General features: G+C 36.6%; 1 protein-coding gene across 1 annotated transcript in view; it reads right to left on the bottom strand.

The window, feature by feature from the left end:
• Nucleotides 1-9075: 9075 nt before the first annotated feature.
• crim1 (cysteine rich transmembrane BMP regulator 1 (chordin-like)) overlaps nt 9076-26682 on the bottom strand; it is a 440400-nt gene continuing 422793 nt past the window's right edge. Inside the window, exons 14-17 of the mRNA XM_002936373.5 lie at nt 15650-15844; nt 15210-15335; nt 13512-13699; nt 9076-12178 (exon numbers count right to left, since the gene is read on the bottom strand). Coding sequence (XP_002936419.1) covers nt 12002-12178; nt 13512-13699; nt 15210-15335; nt 15650-15844 — 686 coding nt within the window. The 3' untranslated portion in view covers nt 9076-12001. The remainder of the gene's footprint in view (nt 12179-13511; nt 13700-15209; nt 15336-15649; nt 15845-26682) is intronic.

Raw genomic sequence — 26682 nt, 5'->3', positions numbered from 1 at the left:
AGTTGAAGTCTATTTGATCCTGACTTTAAAGGAACAGTAACACCAAAAAATGAAAACTTTATAAAGTAAATGAAATATAATGCACTGTTGCCCTGCACTGGTAAAACTGGTGTGTTTGCTACAGTAACACTACTATAGCTTATTTAAATACCCTGCTGTGTAGCCATGGGGGCAGCCATTCAAGCTAGAAAAAAGGAGAAAAGGCACGGGTTACATAGCAGATAACAGATAAACTCTGTATAACACAATAGTGTTTTATCTCTTATCTGCTATGTAACCTGTGCCTTTTCTCCTTTGAATGGCTGCCCCCATGGCTACACAGCATTTTTCTTTATATAAACCATAGTAGTGTTTCTGAGGCAAACACACCATTTGTACCAGTGCAGGGCAACAGTACATTATATTGGAATTTCTTTTATACACTTAAATTTTTCGATGTTACTGTTCCTTTAACTCTGCATGCTTTTAAATGGTGATCACTGTCAGAGAAGTGGGAAAAGGCATTTAGAGATGGCTGCCACTAATCCTTCTGTAAAACAACATTTATTTAACAGATGCAAATGGAGCAAGATTTTAGTTAATGAGTGGTACAGTTTGGATGGAGGTAGGCCGATAAAGCTGCCAATGGAGTCAAAGGCTTATTAGGCCATGTATAGGGCCCTCCAGTGCGCCTACCTCGCCAATATCTGGCTGAAAATAGGCGAGATGATGGAGCAGGTTTCCTTTTCCTGTTAGATCAAGGACTATATGGCGACCTTTCCAAACGAGAAGATCTTTTAGGCTTATGCCTCACGTAGCATAGGTAGCGTGTTCTCGGCAAGCCAAAAAATTCTTGACAAGAATATGCTACGCACGCTTGAAAATCTTCCTACCTGTGCCTGCACCCTACAGCATTGAATATGCTTGGGTGCAGGCACATGTAGCCAATATCTGACAAAAGACATATTTTTGGAGGATATCAGCTACACATGCCTTCACCCGAGCGTATTCAATGCCATTGGGTGCAGGCACAGGAAGGAGGATTTTTAAGCACATGTAGCATATTCTAGGAAAGCACGTTTGGCATTAGCCTTAATGTATGGCCACTTGTAGTTTTAGAGACTATCTACAGACTGAACTTTGGTTTGATATTACATGGCTTACACGGTACATTATGGCACACCATATGGCATTATGCATTTCAACAGAATGAAGAGAGTTAAAGATCTATTTAAACAGAGTGAAATAGTGACCCATGGGAAACAAGGGTCATATTTATCAAAATGTGAGTTTAGAGCTTGATACAAAAAAACTCACCCACATTCTATTCATTCCTATGGGATTTCTAAAAGAGTATTTATCAAATGGGGAGTTTTAACTTTCACCCATTCATAAATACAATTCTAATAATTTCATAGGAACATGGGCGAGTGTTTATGTATATTTATGTATTATGCTCTAAACTCACATTTTGATAAATCTGCCCCCAAATGTCTAGATAATGTTTGCTCCATCTATATGCAGAGTGCCCAAACCCTAGTAGCCGCCGCAATTTCTACACAGAAAAATGTACAATGTGAAAAAATCAGGAAAAATGAGTAAGAATGGGTTGAACATCTTTCATTTTATTATTGTGCTGCAAAGAGCCAAATTACAAGAAACCGCTTTACATTTTTAACAAGCAAATTGCAAATCTGCAGATAAATTCCCAGTGCTATGTAAGATCGTATTTTATTTCTTCAGGAAACGAAACATGTTTTCTTGTTCTTCTTCTTCCTCTGCGTCTTTCATGTTTTATTTTTTACAAGAGCACAACAGGAACCGGAGTAAGTGGGTACAGCACAAAGGAGAGAACGGCATTTGCAAAAGAATGTTAAAAGTAAAATAAAAAACTCATTCCCCTATTACACGATTTGCCTAATCGAAAATGAAATACACAAAATGTAGCATTTACATAGGTTTAGTATGAGGAATGAATAATATTTCACTTGACAGAACTAAAATGGCAAAAAGGAGTCACATATAATGACAAAAAAAAAATACAATTACACAAGAGTTTTTACCCACCATCTATGAAGGTGCTTGAAATCACTATCCATATCTACTTTGCCTTTTTTATTTCTTTATTAAAGTGGGCTTTTATTTATTCCAAACAACAAGAATGTTCCCTCAATTTTTTTTTGTCTACATTTCGGATCAAAGGGATTTTTTTGTTCAGATTAATAAATTATGTGGAAACAATAAATTATATTTTTCATTTTTTCATTTTTTTTTTTAAATTTTAGCAAGCAGCATTCAAATATTTATAACAATACTTGGAAGCCCTTTTACAAAAAAATACTTTTTTTTAAAATGATTCTTTTCACATTAGGTATGTTGGGTATCACTGTATCTGTGTTGGCAAACCCTGATAATATGTCATGAGAAGCAAAAGTGCTGTGTCTTGAAATAGAAAAAAACAATATACTTCAACACACAAACCTAACTGTATTGGTAAAGTCCAAACCATTGTCACTAACAATCTAATAAGCATCATGCTTACTTTGAATGATTTAGATGAGTGATTTTCTATGGAGGGAAAATATGAAATGACCACATCTTAATTGGTAGTATTTTCCAAAAGATCTATGGTGCAGACCAGTTTAATAACGCAGAAGAGCATTGGATTGAAGGACCCTTTGTCAATGAAAGTTTAATGAAGCAAGAAATGAGTCTAACCACCTTATTAAGATCATTAGCTCTTTCTGCTGATGGGCTTATCTCTTCAGTGGACAATCACTTCTACTCCCAGCATACATTTCTTTCCATGCACTATTGTTATTTAAAACCGACCCCAATAAAAATATACTGTCTGTATTAATAGTATTCCCCTTCTTAAAGGTTACCTAAACTCTCAATTTAATGGTCCCAGTGCTCCCACTAGTTTTCTAAAGACCAAAATCTAGGGAAAAAAAAGTTATACCTAGCATTATTACTTTGAAAATACAACCATGATGTTGCTGTATGTTGACATAGCAACAACTGAGTGTAGTTAGGTTGAGCAACAGTGCTTAGATCCCCTTTAAAGTTAAAGGAACTCAGAAAGAACATTTATTTGCTGTATATTTGCCTTTATAGATATGAGAGGTAGCTGGTTGAAATGGTTGGTTGCCACCCCAGACCAACATGAAACAGTAACAGATTTATGCTATTTTTGTTCTTGAAGAATTCCAAGCAATTCTGCATCCTCTATCATAGAGGGAAGGCCTTAGCAAACAATATTATATGACATTGTGCCCATATTTAAGCAGTCAGCAAGTAAGGAAGAACTCCACATAAAATACATTCACAAACATATATGTAAAGGTTTCAGGTGTTTGTCAGAACTAAAAGGGGGATTGTAAAACTGCATTTACTGGTACAGCATTGGTCACAACTTTCTGTCTGAGGCTTCCAATGTTCAGTGACATACAATATGCCCAGGTGTGCTCCCCAGTGTACCAAAAAATTACATATAAATGAGCCCCACTGTATGCTTCTGCTTGATATCTCCCATGCACTGAACATCTGAGTAGGAAGAGCAGATATAGAGGCACGTGGCTTTTGTAACTGCATGGTATGTGCCACCCAAAACCTTTTGTAAGGATATTTCCCCAATTTACATGAGACTTTGTGCCACAATGTATAATGAAAGACACTGAGTATTTCTGAGTTTAAAGTATAATGTTGGCCAATAACCTGAAGTGAACGAAACATTAGTTACCGTAAGAAACAACTGCTATCGAGGCTTGGGAAGTTTTCATGGCCATATGTGTGAATTATACATTAAAAATGCATTTCACTAGATCAACTTAGATTTTAGATTCTGATGGCATTTAATTCCTGGGATCTGTTTGGACATTTGGAAATGTAATCCAGTCAGTATATACCTTTACCTAGAAGTAGTCTAATTCACTGTATTTCAAAGAGAATAAAAAAAGTATATACACTGTCTTCTTCAGATATATGTACTATGTTATATAACAAAATTAGTAGTAAACTCACACTTTAATAATAGAGTTCCTTATCTGGCCCCTCCTCTCTCCACAATAACATCCAACGGACATCCCAGAATTGAATTGCTCCTCATTCCTGTCCCTGGCTCTCTGGCAACAGCCAACCAGAAGCAGGGGCCTTTAAAGCTAGCAGTAGACTAGCTTAATATGCATTGGTGGTCATCACCAGGGACAGGAAGTGAAGCAATGAGACATGGCAGCCAACCACCATGTTGCACAACTCTGCCATTTCAGTTCAGGTACAGGGAGAGGAGAAGGGGCCAGCATGAAAGCCCTGTGATTACATTATGGGTTTACGTCTCAGATATTTCAGTTTTTTGAAATTTTCAGTAATTAACCAAAAATAACCTCCCATGAAACATCACTGAAAGCCTTCCTCAATAACTTTATAACTTATAATAATTCCAAGGAGTGTGCTTTAGATATTAATACATTTTCTTATTGTTAAGTTTGCAGCACCTTAAATTGCATTATAAACATTTGTATCCTGCAGCACCCCATCTACCCATTATCCATTTATATGGGCATCAAACATGACAATGTGTTTAAAGACATTAAAGATAGGTTGAGTTTTGCTAAATCCAGGACCTAGAAAGTTGCAGGTTACACCAACTATGTCAACTGCCTGGCTCAGTGTGGTTTGTATCTTAACACTGGGCAAATGTGCACCTGGCCAATCAAATGTTTGACATTGTTCTACCTATAGCTGGCTTAAAATAAAATTGCTAATTGGTTGTTGGCTAGATGCAAACTGGCCCAGTGTTGATAAATGTGTTTGGCCTTAGTATCTCTTTAGACAAAAGTTGGCATCCATCCTGTTTTGTGAGACATGAAACAGCTATTGTAATCACTCCATATGCTTGTATCATATTATAGATCAATGAATGCAAATCATATCTTGATATGAGGAAATGATTATTTTACTCAAATTATAGACTACGTTTCAACTTTTTAACAAGACTGATCAGTTATTTTACTAGTAACATAAAGGTAGCTGTGGTGGCTGAGATTCTTAACTCACTGGACTTGAGAAGCCTACATGCAAGCTCTATAAGCAAGGGCATACCTAGTCTAAAAAAAAATTGTGTAAAGCAAGGTATAGCATTATCAGCAGTTCACAACAAAAGTATTATATTAATGAGAAACAATCTGTGTGCTGAAGTTCTGGCAAAAAAATGAAAGTTAAACAGAGCCTTGATTGTTCTTGTTGCATTACCCTCCACATCAACCTTTATTTGTGGCTTGTTGTACCATGTACCATGAAGGCTTGAGTGCATTAGTGATGCTAAGAGCATTGTCATCAGAAGGTTGGACGGAGGCTGACCTTTGTGGCAACAACACTGACATTACTTGCACATAAGAATCAACTTCTGTATCTGTAACTCAACAGATAGGGGCATATTTATTATGCTGTGTAAAAACCGGCGAGAAAATTTGCCACACATCGCCAGGCTTCGCCGTGTAAAAATGATGTAAAATCAGTGTCATTTTTTTACGTGTTTTTTCTTCCACTGGAACTTATAGAAAACGGCGTAATATCCGGCGTTCAGATGGCGATCTTTTCCATTTATTTTACACAGCTTTTTTTACTCCGTTTTTTCAGCGAATTAGTTTTACACAGCATAATAAATACGCCCCATAGTTACAACTTCATTTACAATGTGACTGAAACAAAGCAACAAAGAACTTGAGACACCTGACTGCTAATGACACTGTGTGGTAAATAAGGGTGGAATGGCAAATAGAATTCTACAAGACCAACAATCTGCTTATTTCAAACACTTTTTTTCCACCAACACAAGCAGTAAATGAAGACACAGACTTCACCCACTGACAATATTTGTGTAGATCAACAATGGAAATGCTTAATAAAACCATTAATGACAAAACCTGCCAACTTCTATACACATTACCCGCTATTAGTACACAAAATCAACCTAAAGCTGAAAAAAAGAGTAAATAAGTCATCGAAGTGTTATCGTTAACATATAACAACTAAAATCAGTTATATCTCAAATGGATATTGACAGGAGTATACCAAAACATATATGGATGTCATCAAGAAAGTAAAATTCCTTCAAAAGATTGATGCTAAAATCAGAAATTCCATGGCTGATTCCTGTTGAATGAACCAGAATGACCCTAAAATGATGAGAAATTGCAGAAAGCATGCTCTTAGCCTTTATTCCATTAAGGTTGTGTAGGTCTACAGCAATTCTAATGTATCCCTTAATATCTGGAACTTTTAGTAATTAAAGAAAAAGAATGGGGATCTCATAATACCCGATAATACGACAACCTTTACATATATCAAGAAGGAGCAACTCAAAAAGAACTAAGACTATCACATGGAATCATTCAAGACAAAACACATCATCCACATTAGCAGAACTGTATAAAGAAAATTAAGGCGTGAGGATTGATAAAAGACTCCTCAACAACCTTTGCTATGGTGATGATGCCACATTCCTGTTTGAGAGTGAAGATCATTTGAATGATTTGCTTATCAAGACTGGCTGCAAACAGAACAGGGTTTCCATAAGCTGATATTAACTTGTCGGCACTCAACACCAACACTGGCCACCATAACACAGGTCTCCTTACTGACCATGAATTAGTTTTACCCATTGGAGAAAAAGGCCATTATTCTGACAAAATATAAGGGGCTGAATTATTGAATATCAAAGTCCTAAAGGATTACTAACAGTTGGATATTTTCCCCATTTAAGAATCTTACTTTTCCTTAAAAACATTTTATACACCTCAAAGGAGAACTGCAGTAGACTGTACAGGTATGGAATCTGTATGTAATTTAGATCTCCATACTTTAAATCTACTAAAAAATCATGTAAACATAAAATTAACCCAATAGGATTGTTTTGCCTCCAATAAGGATTGTTATCACAGAGACAAGTCTATGGGAGATGGCCTTCCTATAATTTGGAGCTAATTTGTATAATGGATCCTATACCTATACCAGTCTATTAAAGTGTAGTAGATGTTTAATAAATCTGTATAAATATTTATTAAGAATTTATAAGAATTTCTTCTTACAGTTTTTAATGTTTAACAATTTACTGGCAGGTTAGAAGTCAGCAAATTACAACAGACTGCTGACTGCCAGTATGGTTGAACTGTTTGCAGTGGGCATAAATGTTTGGTTGAGGAAACACAATAATCAACCATTTATATCTCATATACTATTAAAAAAAAATCTCTTTGTGAAAGAGAGATATTAAGAAAATGCTACATTGCAGTGGATTTCATTATAATTATGGATGAGCCATGTTTCGACCTGGTATGGATTTGCTGTGAAATTTGTATTTTCATGAATTGTTAAAATGCTCGCAAATCTGCACTAGAATTTCACAATAAGTTTTGTTTCGCTGGGAAAAGTATCTTATTTTTTGTGCAAAGAAAACAATGTGAGGATAAAACACCTATTGATTTTAATGCATTTGAGTAAGGAAATGGGAAAAAATATGCCCACTGGCCAACAGTTTACGTAAGAAAAAACTTGAGTGAACACCCATTGACTCACAAATAGGATTGTGTTGGCCACTCAAGCTCTACATTTCTTTTGTCTCTGTTGAGTAAGATGCAATTCTTTTGCAATGTGGCCTAGGAGCACGCTTGTATCTCCGACATCTTAAATGCCCAAGAGGACTCAAGGAATTTATTTAGTTACACAAAACATTGAATAGTGAATGGTCTTTGCTGTGATCATGCGTCCTTATGTAGCATGTTCCTTCAACAAGTTCCTTCATTTCTGAAAGCTATGGCTTTGCTACATTTCTCTAGTTCCTACCACAGCCTACAGACGGAACAGCACTAAAACGGTAAAAGACCAAAAGGTTTTCAAACCCTCATTTATAAATAAAAGATTGTGCTTTAGCAGTATTTATAGGTATGAAAAGGGTAATTCTATTTACTTGATCACTTTAATCTGATTAACAAATACTTCTACCATGTTTTGCAAAACAAAACTTTCTTTTCCTACACTCCACACATGCTGCTTTTTAATATCAATGTGGCAGTTCCTTTAGTTTAGTTTTCCTTAAAATGCCACTTCATAGAATGGTAAATAAAATGATAATTTAGTAGAACAAAGCCAACAAAACATGTATCGTGAATTTAGTAAGCAAATATTGTAGGTTACATACATTCAGAGAATCAGTGTGATTTTTACAGTAGTGGGGTACTATAATAAAGTACTTTGTGCATGAAGTTAGCAAGTTGGCTGCATATTATAAGTTGACCAAATGAAGGCCAATAGCAAACAGGACAGAGAATTGCAGCAATCCAATAAGGGTAACAATTATAGATTGCGTCCATTTGTTGTCAATAATAGATGCTCTGGCTTATGACTGCTGCTTCCTAATGACAACAACTGGAAGAGATCAGCAGAAGTGAAAAAGGGAAAATGATGGCCAGCCGCTATCCATGTGTGCCATTGACCTTATTTAGTTCCTTAAGGCAAACAACAGAGGTGATAAGGTATTAAAAGGTTTATTCCTAAAATGATATAGTTAACATTTTGATGAAATACACCTGAGAAAGAGGACAGAGTCCCGAAGCATTTTGTGTTATTACACAATAGAATAAACCAAGCATTCATTGCTACTGTAGGTACTGAAGATGCTTGTCTCCACACAAAGTTTACTTGAGCTGCAGTGAATGGCTTATTGAATTCTCTGCACCACTGGGCATCATTCAGTGACAAGGAGTTCTATTAACTTGCTAACAATTTCATGAACTAGAAACCTAACAAAGGCATATGTGAATACTATACATTTGAACGGAAACGGAAGAAAAATGTGATGCTATTAACATCCTGTTTGATGCTTTTCAAAGGGATTGATGTTTTAATATTACATTGACACAAATGTCTTATGCAGGAAAAACAATATAAAATATAATGTGGTTAACATCATAGGGAAAGCAAAGTTCTTCCTGTTGTTGATTTCATTGACCATTGCTACGTTCAGTCATGTTTGGCTCACCAGCATATCAAAACAGACATTGCTGCCGCTATGTCCCACCTCAACACTGGGCTCTTGTATTTATCAGACAGAAGAGATTTAATATGATATGATGATTATGGGAAAGACAAAGAACTAAGCAACACAAGGCAGAACCTGCAAACAGTCACCAAACCTTTTATAGAAGCTTTTCAATGTGAATATATACAGTAATTGCTTAAAATGTCCAATGGACAAATACTGAGGGACAAAAAGATTTGGTATCCTTTCCATTTCTAGCAACATCTAAATCCATTCTAATTTAGTCTAATTTTTGTCCCCTCATCTCCCCTCTGATTTTGAAAGAAAACCTGCTCCTCTGATGGGCAAGCACAGTTTGTATATTCTGATTGTATGGACCAGCTTGTAACATGGGACACAATCTGCAGAAATGAATTGCTACCCCAGCTTCTGTACTTGAATAGGGTCACAGTAATGACATTGTGACCTCTGAAACACATATTATAGCTTTGCTTAAAAATAATATAAGCCCGCAAGTAAACTGCAGAAAATTATAGATTTTAGGGCTCTTGAATAACATGTTTGTTAATTGTATTTTTGAGTAAATAAATGCAAAAATAAAATGACCTTTGATTTACAACTGAACGTGATCCTTACAGAATGGCTGTGATATCTGTTGCCTTTACAGGTGTCCGTGCTGCTGCCAGCTCCACTGCAGTTACCCACAGCGACCAGATCTTTGCTTTCAGTTTGTAACTCGTAGTAAAGCAATCAAAGCTATTTATTGATTGCTTCCTAATGGTAACTGCTTTGGTGAAATCAAAGGACAAGGCTTCCAGGACTTTTTACATGGGCAGTACAGTAACATTGGAAATAGTACTATACTGTGCATTCCAAAGGTCTTGGAGACCCACAAGGGAATCATGGAAAATCAATGAAGATGGCAACATGGTACTAAAAGGAAAAGTTTTACTTGGCATTGCCCAACACTAGCCTGGGGTACAAAATGGACAACTGTATTAGGACTTTTCTTTTTCTATTTTAGTGAATGAGCCCTATCATCCTTAAGAAAAAAGGTTTTATTTACATTAACCTGTACGGGGCTAACATAACTAAATAATAATTGTCCTGTTTATGTTTCTCCTCGAAAGACACCAGCTTGTTCCATGACTCAAGCAAAAAAACAAAAAACAAAACAATAAATAAAATATTCCTCCCCCTCTCAGTTTAGCAATTGCTGAAGTCACTGGGGTAGTCATCTTCACGCACCCTCAGCTCTAGACCAACGTCGTCTCACACACATGCACACATGAACCAAGGCAAAACATACAATGCAAACAAACTATAGGTAGACTAAGAAATGTCTGTTTCCTTCTCCGACAAGCTATTAAGCTCTTGATATGGAATGCTGGTTTTTAATGTTTCCATTGTGGGTAAAATTTCTCTTTCTTGGATAAAAATACATTCAACAGAAAAAAAAAAACAGAAAAATTATATATATATATTTTTTTATATATATATATATATATACATACACACACAAATACTTTTTGTTTTTTTAGCATAATATACATTTACATAAATATTCCTATAATGCTAAGGTTTAAAGACGCATAATCTCCTTTTTGACTTTTTTTCTTATTTATTTATTTTTTTAACTCAGCTCAGAAAAAAAAGGTGCTTGAATACTACAAATTTAAGCGGCTCCCTACGAGGGCAGCTGTTTTTTTTTTTTAATTTGCGCAACCAGTAAATGAAAAACATCAACCAATAGAACAATAATGAACAAAACAGGTTAAAAAAGGGAAAAAATATGGGTCTCCACTGTCTCCTTTTCATTGAAGCATCAGCTTTCTCCAGCAAGCTAATCCCAGTGACAGTGTCAGACATGTTCAACCTCTGCGTTTCATGCGAGCTAGCCTATCTGGTAGCAAAGAAGTTAATAGAATTATTGTTCTTTCTGGGCAGCGCAATAAAAAAAAAAATGTAACAAAAGATCACGCACACACACACTCACAAAAAGGAAAGAAATACATATTCATCAACACCGCCATTATAAGAAAGCCTGTTGAACAGTAAGGTGATGATTTAAACATTTTCTACTTTAAATACTGCTCTCAGGAAAAAAAAATAAAAATCCAGTGCTCAGATATAGATATATATTTATATATGAAAAAAAACTAATAAGCCCTCTGTATTTTTGCCTGAATCCAACAAGGACTGACCAATCAGCATTAAAGAAAAAAAAATATATCCAAGTAAAAAGAAAAAAAAAGCAGCACATTGTATATCATTTCAGAACCTTAACCATCATTCTCTGCTTTTGCTATTTTTTGCAGATGGTTATCACTAATGATATTATTTGCATTTTAAATGTAGATAGATCAGCTATGGATTTGGTAGCTTCTTTGCTAATTTAGAAGTTGCAACAAGAGCTGTATGATTACACAGGGATTTGATTCCTCTTCCTGTGATGTATTCAGGATCTGAGATGCAGGAGAAGCCATTGTCTGTGATTCAGAAGCATTATGGGATTTGCTTGGATGAGCCCATGTGACCAACCTCTCTTTCTGAAGGAATTTATTCACCCCCAAACCTCTCCAATTTGTTCTTGTTTCATCACTGCTTTAGCGACCTCTCCTTTGTCGAATCCCCCAACTTCCTCCCCAGCAACCGAAAAAAAAAAGTTTCTACAGCTATGTTACAAGCATATATGCATCAACCAGTTCTCCATACTTTGGTTCTAAGAAAACACTTGGTCAGTTGTTACAAAGGGAAAAGTGGGAATGTTTCTTTTGGCACGTTGCATGAGACAGAGTTCGTCTCAGTAAGGTCTCGATTGTACATGTCACACATCCAATATAATCCAATAAGCAAGTGCATGGTTCTAGGTTTTTTTAATAGCAGAATTTTGTCTCTCTTCAACCCTATCATCTTTTTTTTTAATTTTTTTTCCTTTTTTTTCAGTTTAAAGGGAAATCCTTGTAACAGTTGCATTGGCACTCCTCACACAGTTTGGTAAAAATTATCTGCCTGGAGGTTATTTTGTTTTTGCATACTGTAGAATCCACTGTATCTTGAGTCCGGGTCAGCCATTCTCAACATTCTCTGGGAGCTGTCCACCTGTACCATGGTTCCTTTTTTGCAGTCCACATATACAAGCTGGTTGTTCAGACAGGTTGGCTGTTTGAAAAAGTGAAGAATATTTTAGGAAATATTCAAGACATAGGGCAGACTCTAATAAGGAACATTTTTAATTTTCTTTTTCATATTTCATATTATATTCAGCAACTGCAATGTATAGGCATCTGGGCACATTATTGTGACCCTTGTGGAATCCCTTTGAGGGCCCAGATGCCCCTATATTGCTGTTGCTGGACTGTCTGCTCCCTTAGCTGAGGGTCTGGGGTTGGCGCATCTGGACCATTTTTTATGTGGTAAGTTCTTGTCTACAGTTGTTTCCTCTACCCTATTTGTTATTTCTTCTTGTATTATATTAACAGAAAACAATGGTGAAACAGATGTTGTCAGGGGGGTAAGTACAGGAGACGATAACAATAAAGGATAAATACTTTAGGCACATTAGGCATCTAAAGTAACTTAAAAGAAGGGTCTACAAAATGATTTTAGATCCTAATTTAGTTAAAGAATTAGCATGGCAAAGACTGTTTGACTTGCTGATGTATTAGGTAGGCATGGAAGTCTAAGGGAAAGACATTGTCAAGAGTAACCATGGATACAGGTGTAATACTCAATGACAATGTTTATTATGCATTGAGTGGATGTGCAAAAAAACAAGCAAATCTGGTCCACTGTTTGTAAATTCTCACCAAGGGCATGGGAATGAGGTGTCATTATCTACAGCGAATCAAGAAATCACTGGTGGCTCAGGACCACTTTATATGAGCACAAGGTAGGAATTTTCAAAAGGTTTATTTATATTAAATAATGGTTTGGCAGACCCCTTGATCCTCCTTTTATTTTTTTTTCTCAATTTCACTTCTGCAAAACTGGGTCCCCAGCCATATTCCCTTTAAGCACACTGCCCCTGCAAGCTAGGAGGGGTAAATGCACTCTTAGTCCTAGAAAATAAACATACAAGGAACAATAAAACATGTTTTTTATGGATATGTCAGTCTAAAAACAGAAGTGCATGAGTATGGAGCTTTGTAACAGTGGGTGGGAATACAGCACATGAATAAAAACAATTAATGTACTAAAATGGTACTGATCCTAAAGTAATGTTTCAGTTATGGATTTTCTAGCAGAAATCAATAATATTAACACAAGTAATAAAAGACATCAGCTTTTGCAGCTGTAATATATATTTCTTGAAATAACAGTTACCATAGAACTGAATATAGGGGTATCTTATTCATGGAAAGTTGTTTTCATACAGTGGAACCCAGATTTTACTTTTGCCAGGGGACTGTACCAAGTAAATTCTGGGAAAACACATAAAAAAATCAGGGCTCTACTGTATTGGAATATAAATAACCTGCAGGATGGTTTTTACCTTGGTAGGTGTTCTATAACAGGGTACTGGTATCCACTGTTTTTTCTGATTGATCATAAAAAGAACAATTAAAATAACCAGAGCAATCATGATAGGGACTGCAACCCATGCAACAGAATGAAGAGAGTCTTCTTCAGTCAGACGTGGTCTTTCCAATTCTCTGTAGTTTGCTTGAAGATGACCCATGTCTGTAAAAGAACATCAACATTTTGTGGCAAATATCTCAGCAAGCAAAACACAAGCCCCTTTATGTTTAAAGGAGAATGCAAGTCAAAATGCAATAGTCGTCCTATTGTCCTATTGTTTAGTAAAAACACCACACTTTTGGCTCACCTAATCAAATATTTACTCAGTCAAACTTACTTCACATTTTCTAGAACAGGCAGCCATCTCTAAAAAGGTATTCTCCCTTCCTTTCCCTCCTTGCTTCATACTGCACATGTGTTTCATTCCCTCCCCCCCTCCCCTCTGCCAGATCCGCTTCTGATTGGCTGGTGGGCATGTGTAGCTCAGAACAGCAGACAGGATCAAGTTACACACATGCTCAGAGAATAGGAAGGCTGCCGCTGGCAGGCTACAGGAAGGGAAGAGAGATTTCAGTGATGTCACTGTAGTCTTCACACTGCTGTAGGCTGCCAGCACCATATCTCAGAGAAGCAAGCAGGGATCTGGGAATTTAGATATGCAGTAAGTACTTAAAAAGAATGCCTTTAGACTTACTTTTAATTTATATTAACCTTTCATTGTCCTTTAACAGATTCAGGATGTCACCACAATGTTTCTTTCAAAATGCTATATATATATATGGCAGCCAAGTACCATCACAAATAATGGGCACAATCTACAATGCAGCATTAGTCCCACCACATTTGTTCTTAAATGCCAACTGCTGGTCTGTATAAGCATGGCATTTCTGGCATTATAGGGGACAATCAATAAACAATGTGGCCCTATGGCCTACAATTATATGCAACTAAACACATTTGTAATTTGTATCATGGTCACATAAAATGCAGATTTTTCTATTATGAACAATTATGGTTTCAAAAGATGTAAATTCCATATAGGCTTAGCCAATATAAAATCCCTTTGGCATTAGGATAGAAACTATACATATATACATTGATTACATAAACTGGTTCCTCAAACTTGTTTGTGAGTGTGCATGGGGGCCCAGGCCTGGGGAGCACAAGACATGAACATTATTATTTCAAAAGTAGTCACATTTAAACACCAATGCCAGCAAGAATGGCAGAAGACAGCAGCCTTGTTGCATTTATTGTTGCTAACTCCTTGAATGGAGAGTGAATTGCATTTGTCAACACCCTATCCAAGAGGGGTGGGATATCCTCTATTGCCTCCACCCTGCTGCTTCCTAACTTGCATGTCTTGCATAACTTGCACCTGTTAGTGCTCTAGCAGTTGCACCCTGGGGAAAAGTAAATGACTTCTATATTGTTAACATAAAAGGGGAAAAGAACATATAAACACACATATTCTTAAATGAAATACATGCCAATTTACAATATTAACATGATTTAAAAATCTATGGAGCCCTGGCCAAGCTGGGTCAAATTTTCCCACAGGTCTCTAATTGACACTCCTGAAATAGAAGAAGGCTGTACATAGAATATTCTTAAAGAGGTAAATTGTTAGATGTGTCTTAAAAAACAATAAGAGAAGGTAAAATGCACTCACCTCTGTGGTGGTGATGAACTATGTCATTCTCGCTAGGAGTTGGCCAGTGGGGCATGTCTAGCTCATTCTTTCCTCTGTGGTTTGTCTTCTCAATAGGGATGTTTGTGGGTTCCGGTATATACATTTCTGCATAACAATATGACATATTGACAATATGATAAAACAAAATATAAACTATTTTCCCATGATATTCCAAACAAGCATACATTTATACTGTTACATCTACATTCATACTCTCCTATAAACACAACTTTGTGTTGTCAGATACTGGATACTCTATGGTGCTAGGGTCTATATAAAAAGAGACATTTTCCCTATGCTTTTTGTATTTGTGATCAAGGTCCATAAAACTGTCCACATTATCCTTAAAAATCAATTTGGGAAAAGTGCCACTAATTATCATACAATAGCCTAAACTTTTCAACAGAAATAATTGTTACCTGGACACATAGGACAACAGCTACTTTCAACATTCATTGGCTCCACACAGGGAAGAGGGGGGCAGCTAACAGTAGAGCAGAGAGTCTGTCCTTGAAGGCAATAGCAGTGTGTGCAGCTGTCAATGTCCCATCTCTCCTCATCCGCATACGTTTTGCTATTGAAGTGGCACACCACCTTCTTTGGAATTGTGTCTTCTGTAAAAAAAAGAATGTACATATGCAAACACATTAAAATAATATCCATGCTCTACATTAAAGACCTGTTCATATACTTTCTCTGCTTTTGTATTTATTTAAAAAATTGGTATTAATGTGTCAGAGAAACATGATCTGATTCAGGTATTCAAGTATTTTTGCTTTTTCTGTATGCATGTATTTCTTGGTTGTCTCATGACTTTACTTATCTTTTTCCATTCAAATGCAACAATCCTCTTTGTATTGTTTTATGGCAATAAAACGGGTTCTAAGACTCCGCAGCTGAGAGAAACATAGCCACACAAGGCTAACATATAAAGTGAATATATGTCCTATCCTTAACCATCCAATTGCAGTATTAAATTACATGAAAGACTAGCCAGTAAATCTGTGTGTGTAATTTGTATGTTTGATGTATACACCCTTCTATACAAAGCTGCAGAATATGTTGCCACTTATTATTACTAATAATATTAATACTAATAGTAATAATAATAAGTCTTCCCCAAATCACACACTAAGTTCAGGATCTAAACTTACACTGACACACACGCACACCCTCCAAATTGCTTTGTTTTGCTTTATTTCCTTGAACGGCCTGTAACTATTCACCATTAAATTGTTATTACTGTACTTTCAACTTTCATTTCAGAACTGTAAAAGCATTGTAATTCTACTGTCAAGTTAGGGAAAGAAAGGAATTACAGGCAAATTCGTAGCAGGAGAATGGATATCTAGGACATACAGGTAAATGGCTAAATAAAACTGACGTGAAGCACCTTAATGCATGCCAAATATTGCATTCCAATCCGTACAGTACTCAGTGGGTAATAACACTTTCTGCGGGCAATTATGATCAGGCCACCCATCCCCCTGTTACAGTTCCAGGAGCCTCCAGACCAGCAAAGAAGCATAGCAAACATGGATTTGTGCTTCTCTTAATTGCACCCCACTATTTTTGGTCCTAGCCATATCATTAATATCGCCAGGCCACTATGCCACAAGCTTATATTATATATCTAATTGTATATTATATATCTAATCTAACACATCGGTCCCCAACCTCGTAATTAAGAAAATTTTCCCACAGACCGTTGGGGGGGCGGGAAACGAATTTCAATTACTGGGGGGGTGGGTAATAAGCATGCAAAGCAATCACTGTTTGACACGTATGACCCACTAACATGGTGTTATGCGTGTTGGCAAGTCATACACAGCAGTACATATACGCAGTGGCGTATCATCATGTCATATGCAGCACATCTTCCAAACGCCACTTTGTAAGCAGGGATCAGAGGCGGCCCATTGTAACACAGCCCACGGCCTGGCACTGATCTTTATAAAATGTATGAAAAATACATTGTTTGTATAACAAATGCATTTGAGGAAACAATAGGGCATTGAGCCAGGGACTGTGGAACCACAGGGACATGACAGAGCTATGAATGGGGATAGTATTTAGGTTAGGTAATTTAGGGGATGAAGTATGCTGGGGAATAATTGGAAAGGAGGCGTTGGTAAAGAAATAAAAGGGTGAAGAAATGAGGTTCACTGCATTGGCCCGGGTGCAGGCACATGGTGCAGATTTTGGCACCAAAACACAGGCGTATACATTTCAGCTGCAAAATGCACTCAGTATGCATGCACAGGAGAAGGCTGATGCCAACATTTATCTGCAGACTGAGAATCAGCCCTTTGTGGCATTAACCTAAAGCCTTCCTTGTTTCTAATCAGGGAGGAGCAATGTAATCTAAACATCGTTCTCCTCTGCTTATGACATACATGAGTCAGTAGGTAGGTGTTGGTCAGGAAATGATATGTCCATCATAGGAATGGAAAGTAGCTACTGGGAGATAAGGGCATTATGGTTCCAACAGTTATTCTTAACAAGAGCTGCACAATAAAAGCAACTTATATAACATTGCCCTAAAATGAAAGGGAATTTTATAGGGATAATTGTATTTCCTAAAAGAGTGCAGAGGATTAGTAAACTTTAAGTCAGTGTCAGACACCAATACCACCCAACCCTGCCAATGTCTATTAACTTCCATGGCATCCGTCTGTTACTGCGCATACAGGGTAGATTTCAGCCCAAAACTATCAAATGCAGATTTACAGGCCTTAAATGTCTTGAAGCCTCATGTTTGACACCCGTAAAATAGATATTGCCCAGAACAAATTCACTGTTAGCATTGACAAAGGATCAAATCTGCTCAACAAAAAACCCCATTATAGTATTAAAGAAACTAAAGAGCTTTTAATATACTAATATCCTAATATCAGCCTCGACAAACAACATATTTTTCTATTGACTGGGGAATTAGATATCAGTAGTTTAGAATATTCCATGCTGGAGTTTCTTATTTACCTGACATTTATCAAAATAAAAACAAAACACATCAATTCTTTTTAATAATGTTTTGACATTGAATTATGTAGTAATTATTTGCTGTAAAGGAAAAGATGTACAGGCACACTGTAACTGTCAGCCAGCCTCGGCAGAACAGAGTTGCACGGCATTGTTTATCAATAGATTCGAAACCAAGGGAAACAAGGTGCACTTCTAGTGTTTATTCTTCATTGTGCTAAACATTCCTGAGTAATTGGCCAGCTCTACTTTCAAAATGATTGCTTAGATTAGCATATGTTTATTCAGGAATCCTTAAAGTTTGTCTATTGCCTTTTATACAGAACAGGTCCTTAGAATATTTTTGGCCAAATACAGGCTGGATTAAGGTCATCATGTTACTAATGGCACTACATTTTTTTAAAAAAAGTTTAGTAATAATCTGTGGCCATGGGAATTAGATAATAAATTCAAGCCATATTAGCATTTCTTCCTCCATTATAATAAGAATAAGGTGTAAGAAACAATGCTGCTTTTTTTTCTTTTGTTTTATGACAGGGTTTATATTTATTCATACTCTGTAATGCCATATTCTGGAGGAGGCACAGAAGTTCTGAAATATTAAGTGCCAGTGGTTCTGAAACAGATATCACATGTGTACTAAACTGGCTATATCTCTTTAGCTTTTAGGCAGCTCATTGTGGCTCATCCCCTTCTTTATATACTCCTAGGATAGTCATTAGTGATGAGCAAATCTGTCCCATTTCACTTTGCCAACAAATTCGCAAAACAGGAAAATTCACGAAAGGCAAAAAATCTGCAAAACCCGTTAGTCACAAAATAGACTGCACCTATTTTGACACGATTGCACCTATCTTGACATGAGATGAATATTTCCGCTTCAAATTTTCGCAGAAGTTTTGCGAAATAATTTGCCAATGGCAAAAGGTGGAAATTTGCAGCAAATCCATGCCTCACTAATTTATCATTAATAGTAATCGGTCATAGTTATCACTATTGGGCCTTCTAGGAGTCATATCTTACTAATGGGGCAGGGAGCAAAGTGCAAAAAACAGACACAAAAAGCAATGTTTTCTGTATTTTGCACCTTGCCAATCTGTAGTGCAATGATGTCCTTTCTGCATAAATACAAAGATACCTGCATTTGGCAACACTGTATTCATATGGGGTAGCGTCCCCACCCTCCTGCCTTGTACCCATCCCCTAACTTTCCTGTCATTTACATGCTCTTGTGCAATTTTGCATCCTTTAGTAGTCTAGCACTTGGGTCTAATGATCTAAATGACCCCCTATCGTTTTTTCCCCTGACACATGGAGAGATTCTAATAATGAGGTTAATGTTTTTTCTGCATTATTATATGGCCCCCCCAAAAAATATTTGTTTTTTTCAGTGAAACAAAACACAAAAAGAAATTCTAATAATGAGGTTGTCATTTTCCTGCATCTTTTCCCCAGCAGTCTGTTCTGATGCAAAAAAGCGTGATTTTTTTGCCACCAAACTGTACTAGCCAAAAATGTTTGCTCTTTCTTAGCTTAAAGTTAAAGATACCAATATTCTTGACCAATCTGTTGGCCAATCTGTATTAGAAGTTCTAGCCAATAGTGATGAGCAAATTTTTTTGGCAGGCATGAATTGTCCACATGCGTGTGGAAATGGGTGCAGTGCGTAAAAATAAAAAAAGTTGCGTTTTGCAAATTTTTCGGCAAAGCAAAACGGGACAGATTCACTCATCACTACTAGCTAAAAAAATTCCTTCAGAGGAATCAAGCTTGCACCTCTTTGCAATGGATGTAATAAAATTTGAACCAATTCATATCTTTTTATCAAAAATACATCACCCTTAATCAGGTCTTAAAGATATGCTACATGCAATGCATGTTTTGTTTTTTCCCCTGCATTTGTTTTTCATTAGCAATTGTGTTATATTTTCCCCTAAGTCAAGTAAATTGGGGTTAAGTGAAAATAATATACTTAAACCCTTAAAACAGAAGCCATTATATATATATATATATATATATAAAATGTATTGTACTTACATTATTCTTATATTCTGTTGTCCACAAAGAGGGAAGAAAGTTATCACAGCTTTAGCCATGGGAACAAAGCCTAATGTGTATTAATCCACATGGATTTACTCACAGACATTTATGCAATAATCCTGGTACAATAAAAAGGATAAACCCAAGAACCTCAACAGCATATATATCTTGAATATATCAGGGCAACCCTGATATGTACTGTACCTTTCCAATGATATCATGGTGAAAGCATAAAGCCTTATTATATTCTCAACGCTCCATTTACCCTGTTTTATTAGTATAGATTGCAAATGAAAAACATTCAGTCAGGTTTTTAATTACCAGCGGCAGAAGGCATATTTTCCCTGTGAGCATTACCTTAAAATAGCCCCAGATTATGAAAGCTAAACTGGGACATGCACATGGGTGCAGTTTCAAAGTGGATGTCCTGAAGTGCTGACAGAGAATTGTTCCAACGGAAACACTGACCCAGAACAATGATCTCTTTACAGGTGATGATGTAAGGAATGGAGGTGGACTCCTTGTAAAACAGCACAGACTATTCAGCAGAGACTCTAAATCTATACTTAGATATTTTTCAGACTCGTAATGTGATACAAAATGTCATATAGATGATTGTGTGAAGCCTGATAGAGGTAAGTACACAAGCACCGCATCACTAGAAAGGATTATGTTATTGAACGTATAATAAATGCCACCCTACTCTGGTTCTCAGCCATCCTCCCACTTTGCTGTATTTCCTTTCAAGGCTTGTTTGGGTTTCCCAAGGAGAACACAGTTCACAGTTCAGTTCCTCAGGGCCCCTTACATTTGCTCCAGTGGATAATTGTTTATTCATTTCTTATCTTTATGCTCCCTGCCTGACCTGCGTGTATCCAAATCTTCTCTTGTCCCCTCTGCTTCCAAACCTGTTGCTACCTCACACAAGTTCCAATACAAAATATAAATATCTGTAGTTTTATTTATATATTTTCAAAGGCTTAAACTAACACCGGAGTCAGTAAGGGGCAACATATACTTCAAGTGGATTAACAAAATAATTACTGCAATGGCCCATCTGCTGTTATGTAAGCAAGCTCTGCCCACTCCTAATAGTATTAAATCTAAAGTACTCAGTTTCATTATAGCAGCACACTATATTAATCACAGAGATGTAAGAGTAGACCTTGCAGGGCGGCTTTACTAAATGAGCAAGAGGGGCATTTGTTCAGAGCCCAGCATAACAAGGGGGAACTATGATACCCATTTCAGCATCTACAATAACTTCTGATTAAAGCTGCATACATCTGATTGACGCTGTATACATCCAGCTTTGGGTCTGAGTTGGTTATTTTCAAAGACAGCTAGCTCTAATACACTAAGGGGCATATTTATTATAGTGTGTAAACCAACATCACCCGTGATGTTGCCCATAGCAACAACCAGATCTTTGCTTTTGTTTTCTAACTTGTAGGTGATCGTTCAAATTGAATTGCTGATTGGTTGCTATGGACAACATCACCGGTGATGTTACTTACACCATATAATAAATATGGTCACCTTCAATGTCCAAATCATTTTAAACCACTAAAAATGCTCTCAGCATGTTAGAAAATTCATTTTCCATATAAAAAAGTAGAAAGGCCACTATAATAGCTACTTTTTATACCTGTTAAATTAGTCCTTCTTCTGTCTCTGAAAGGATGGGAGTGGCTTATTTTGAACCTGACACACTGAGAACGCCCATTATGCTTACATCATCACATCCATTAATGTAGTTCACTCTGCATATGTCTATATAGTTTTATTCTGCAAAGAAACCAATGCCAGCTAATCTAAACATTGACTAATGTATGTAGGCAGGGCCAAATTTAAACGCTAATGTATCAAATGGAAAGTATAACTGAACATTAAGGGGCCGATTCACTAAAGAGCGATAAAATGAGCGCTATTTATAGCATGCGTTAAAAATTTTATTGCTTCTTATTTTTTGCGACTTAACGCTTGATTCACTAAAAGGACAGGCGTCATAATTAAGACGCAATGTTCTTTGCGTTATTTAACTTGCGATGATCGTTTTTCTTGCGTTAATTCCCGCCGCGTGCGTTATTTCCCGCTACGCACAATATATTTTGCCGCTTGCTATATTAGCGCACGATTTTACGCACGTAACCATTACTTTCGGAAAACTACCGTTCTGAAAATGACCATTTCCCTGCAAACTGGAGGCTACATCACTCTAGGGCCAACACAGACTTGAATAAATCCCACTGTAAAGTCCATATTGTGTTGCCAAAAGCTCACTAACCACAAATTTCTTTAAGTACCGCCTGCCCCAAGTAGGTGAATATTAATTTGCACAGACTAATGCGATATTTAGCGCGTTTAACGCTCAATATGTGTTTGTGAATCATGCGTTAGTATTATTTCTATGCGAGAATTAATGCAATGTGAGGTAAATAACGCATTGCGATAGTGCGCTTTTTTGCGCATGCGATACGTGTCTTAACGCATGCAAAATGACTTTGATGAATCGGGACTTAATTATCGCATGCTTTTTAAAGCAAAAAAGCATGCAATAAGCGTTATCGACCTTTAGTGAATCTGCCCCTAAGAGAGGAAAATAAGACGAGTTCCAAGGACCCAAGTAGCACATCTGTTCAAGTAGATTAACAACTGGAGCATTTTAATGTATAAGCTTTAGGTATCCTTTAAAGGGGAACTCTGGCTTCCAAACCAAAATGTTACTTTTTTAAAAAAGTGTTTGGGTGTAGTTCCCCTTTAAGTAAAGAACATCTGGTTTACAGATTCAGGATGCAGTAGCATCATATTATGGAAGGTTCCCTTTAAGGTTATTAGCTAACTTGCTCACATTTTTATTCTGATTAAATGATAAATTTGGTCTGTTTTTTTAAATATTTATTACTGGGGATATTTTCTCACTGTTACATACATTGACTCCTTTAATTATCTTTGTCTGAATTTACACTGCTTATGAGCCTTACCACCATCAATACTTTACTTAGATACTGGGCCTTTAGCCCCTCCAAATTACATGTTAATTAGACTGTAAGCTGCACTGAGGCAGGACTAATGTAAATTATGTATAATTTCTGTAAAGTGCTGCCGAAATGTGTCAGAACTACATAAATAACAGATAATAATAATAATTTCTTTTACCTTACCTTTTAATGTTGGTAGGATGCTACAGGGTTTCCTCTAATGGAAAAAATCAATTTAATCATTATGATCACCATTTATCTTATTGTAAATCTATATAAATGAATACTGGCTCACAGTTCACGGTGCTTTTCATAAGCATCTCAATCAAAGATCATTATATTTCACAATGTGAATGCAAGGGCCACGGGCCATCAAGACTGGTTAGCAGGGACTTACATATGAGCTAACACTAAGGAACAGGCAGAATAAGCAAGTCTGCTATGTAGGGGGTAAACAAGGCATACAAAGTTCTGTAGACGTAACAAAGGGGTGGAATTGCATCAAAGTCCAAATTCTGACTCAGGTTTTAGCACACTAAATTGGGATTGTCAGATAAGAGTCAAGGGTCCATTAACAGTTTCCGATGAATTTGAGAGCACAAACAGAAAGTAGACAATCAGCCCCTATATAGCAGACCATGGGAGTTGGAAGTGCATGGAAACTATTGTGCCTGGATTTGCATCAGGGAGGGCATGACAATGGCTTTATGGATCAATATTGATGCTCCAGTCCTCGCTCAGGTCCTTTGATGTAATCCCAACATGTGCATTTTATAGTGAAAGAAACATGAATGGAAAGAACCTAGAGAATGCAAATGACAAAGAACACAGAGAATTCTGTACACTGTAAATGTATCTTAACACTTTGCATCAGCCAACATCAATATCAGCACCATGTTCCCAGCAAGGACACCACTAGATGGTGCTAATGACATTTCAAAAAACCAAACTAACTGCTTCTAAAAATTCTGGTCTAACACCATTTAGAACAACCTTCAATTGAATCACTCATTATATGGTACCTGATGTTTATAATAAACTGATTTGTATTGTTTATGGGTGACTGTTCATTAGTGTCTGATGTGCAGCAACCACCCCTGGGTAAGCTTCCACTGTTCAACTTCTGAATATCTCTGCTATACTATCAGTACAGCTATGGCCACAATCCTTGTCCTAGATTAAACACATCTATCATGAATCATAAAAAGACTAATGATTTCAGAGACTAATAAACCAAAGAGATTATTATTCTCCAAAATACTTGTTTTCAAATTGATTTTTGGCATGCTCAAGCCAGCCTTGAGATTTTCTATGTGCCAATAATATGTCATATTTACAGATAACTGATGTTTTATATTGTTGCTGATTAAGGAGCTGATATTAGTAAAACTCAGCATAAAAAGCATTGATTCACAGGTTAGTAATCAGAAAAGCTGCTGTTCTAGAATCACCTTATAGACAATCTGGGGTAGAGTCAGGCAACACATATAATTCCACATCTCAGTCCCACCCCTATGCATGGGCCTAGGGTGCACAACCAACCGTTCTGCACTGTTTTATATTAAAGTGACCAGATTATGAAAGTGAATTCCATATTTTAAACTAAAACCAAAAAGCTACACACACTTCTCTTATTAGTTTAAGCAAGGTAATTACTTTAGTATTTGCTTATGGTATAGAATGGCAGCAAACCCAACAACTCTGTTACACATGATCACAATAAAAATATATACCTGTATACCTTTACTAAAACTCCATAATTTCTCATTTTTATTTTATTTTCAAATATGACTTTACTCGTTTTCTCGAATGTCTAATATTTACTAAAAAAAAGTTGCACTGAAAAGTTGCTTCAAGAAAAGTCTTAAAATTTTTTTTTAATTGTCTCTGCGAAAATCCCAATTTTAGCCAACTGTCACTGCTGCAATTTGAAAAAGTCAGGATTTTCAGACAAAACCCAGCGAAATCTGTAAAGCTTTGAGACAAAGGAAAAAACTTCAAGGAAAGGGGGACCTTTGCCATTGACTTCTACATGAACTCTGTAAGTTCAATCTGATTTTTAGCCATTTAAATGTATAGTAAATCTTGCAAAAGTCGCAGCGTTTTTTATCTGCAACTTTTTTTAAAAAAAATTGAATCAAGTTTAAAATTAATAATTGATGGTTAGTAAATGAGCCCCAAAATTTAAATTTTGAACAATATTGCCCACATAACACCATGAACCCAGATGAACTTGGTCCACAATTCATTACACAGTCACCCCCCTAGTTCATCTATATTTAACATTCAAGCTTTCTCAGCCCCCCAAAGTTGTCCTATTTAGCCCTGTATTTCATATCTAATTTAGCCCAGCTCTGCCAACTCTCTCCTTTCCTACCATCTCTGACTTTTACCCCTGTCTCTGCTGTTTCCATCAACTCTGTCAGAAAACAATTCATCCTGAACAGTGAATTCTATTTTTATATCATTTGTATAGCTCCCAACATTTTGAAAATAGAAAGGGATGAAATTTTTGACTACACCCATTTTTGTGACCACACCCCCTAAATACCACTCCACCATAAATATACCAGTAAATATGGGTACATATGGATATCCTCAATGGTCTCACTAGTAGGCTGTCCATAAGCTCCTGTTCTGTTTATAAACCCAAACCAGAAAGGGACATGGCTCTTGAGTCTAAGAACCATACATTGATGTCATTGGTGTGTGGTCATCCAAATGGGGGCCTAATTGAAAAATAGGGGCAATAACTTTTTTTGTATACTAAAAATATACTAAAAATCTATGCTATTAAAGAAACTAAAAAGAATAAAACAAAACACTGGGGAAGGGGGATATTAGATAAGGACCATTAGGGAGGAAAATGTTTCTTCTTTTACCGTGGTCTGGCTCATCTCTTCTTTCAAAAATGAAACAAACTTTTGTGCTTTCCTGAATATTTTTGCATGGTGCCATGTACCATTGTGTATGGGCAGCACTGAGCATATTGCCCTTAATGTGCATGCACCAGCTTTAACAGAGCAAGGGACACATGGGAGCTGGTACAAACATGGCATAATGGCGTTTTAGAAGAAGGTACCCCAGGCCAGATCATTTTCTTTAAAAAAAAAAGGCTGGGGTGAATGGTGAACCATTTCAGTCATTGTTGGTGGCTAACACATTGGCAACCCCCAGAGTTTTTTTTACATTTTGTTCTCCTTAATTATTATTTTTGTTTTTCAGCTCACATGTAAGAGTTTATTTGCTGGCTGTTCATCTAACATATACAAGCTTATTCCACAAATTCTTTTTTCCCCTTCACACTCATGAATATATTAAAGTGTGTTCCTTTTGCCTTGCTTGAGGCTGAGAGTTAAGTATATCTTTCTCCCCCTTCGTAGCTGCCACCTCATTATAACTCACAACTGTCAGCGTCCGCTGATCCCAATGAATGGCATTTCAGCCAA

Source organism: Xenopus tropicalis, chromosome 5 (genome assembly GCF_000004195.4).
Source record: "Xenopus tropicalis strain Nigerian chromosome 5, UCB_Xtro_10.0, whole genome shotgun sequence".
Lineage (NCBI taxonomy): Eukaryota > Metazoa > Chordata > Amphibia > Anura > Pipidae > Xenopus > Xenopus tropicalis.
Note: the sequence above shows the minus strand (reverse complement) of the source record. Positions and strands in the feature narration are given on the sequence as shown.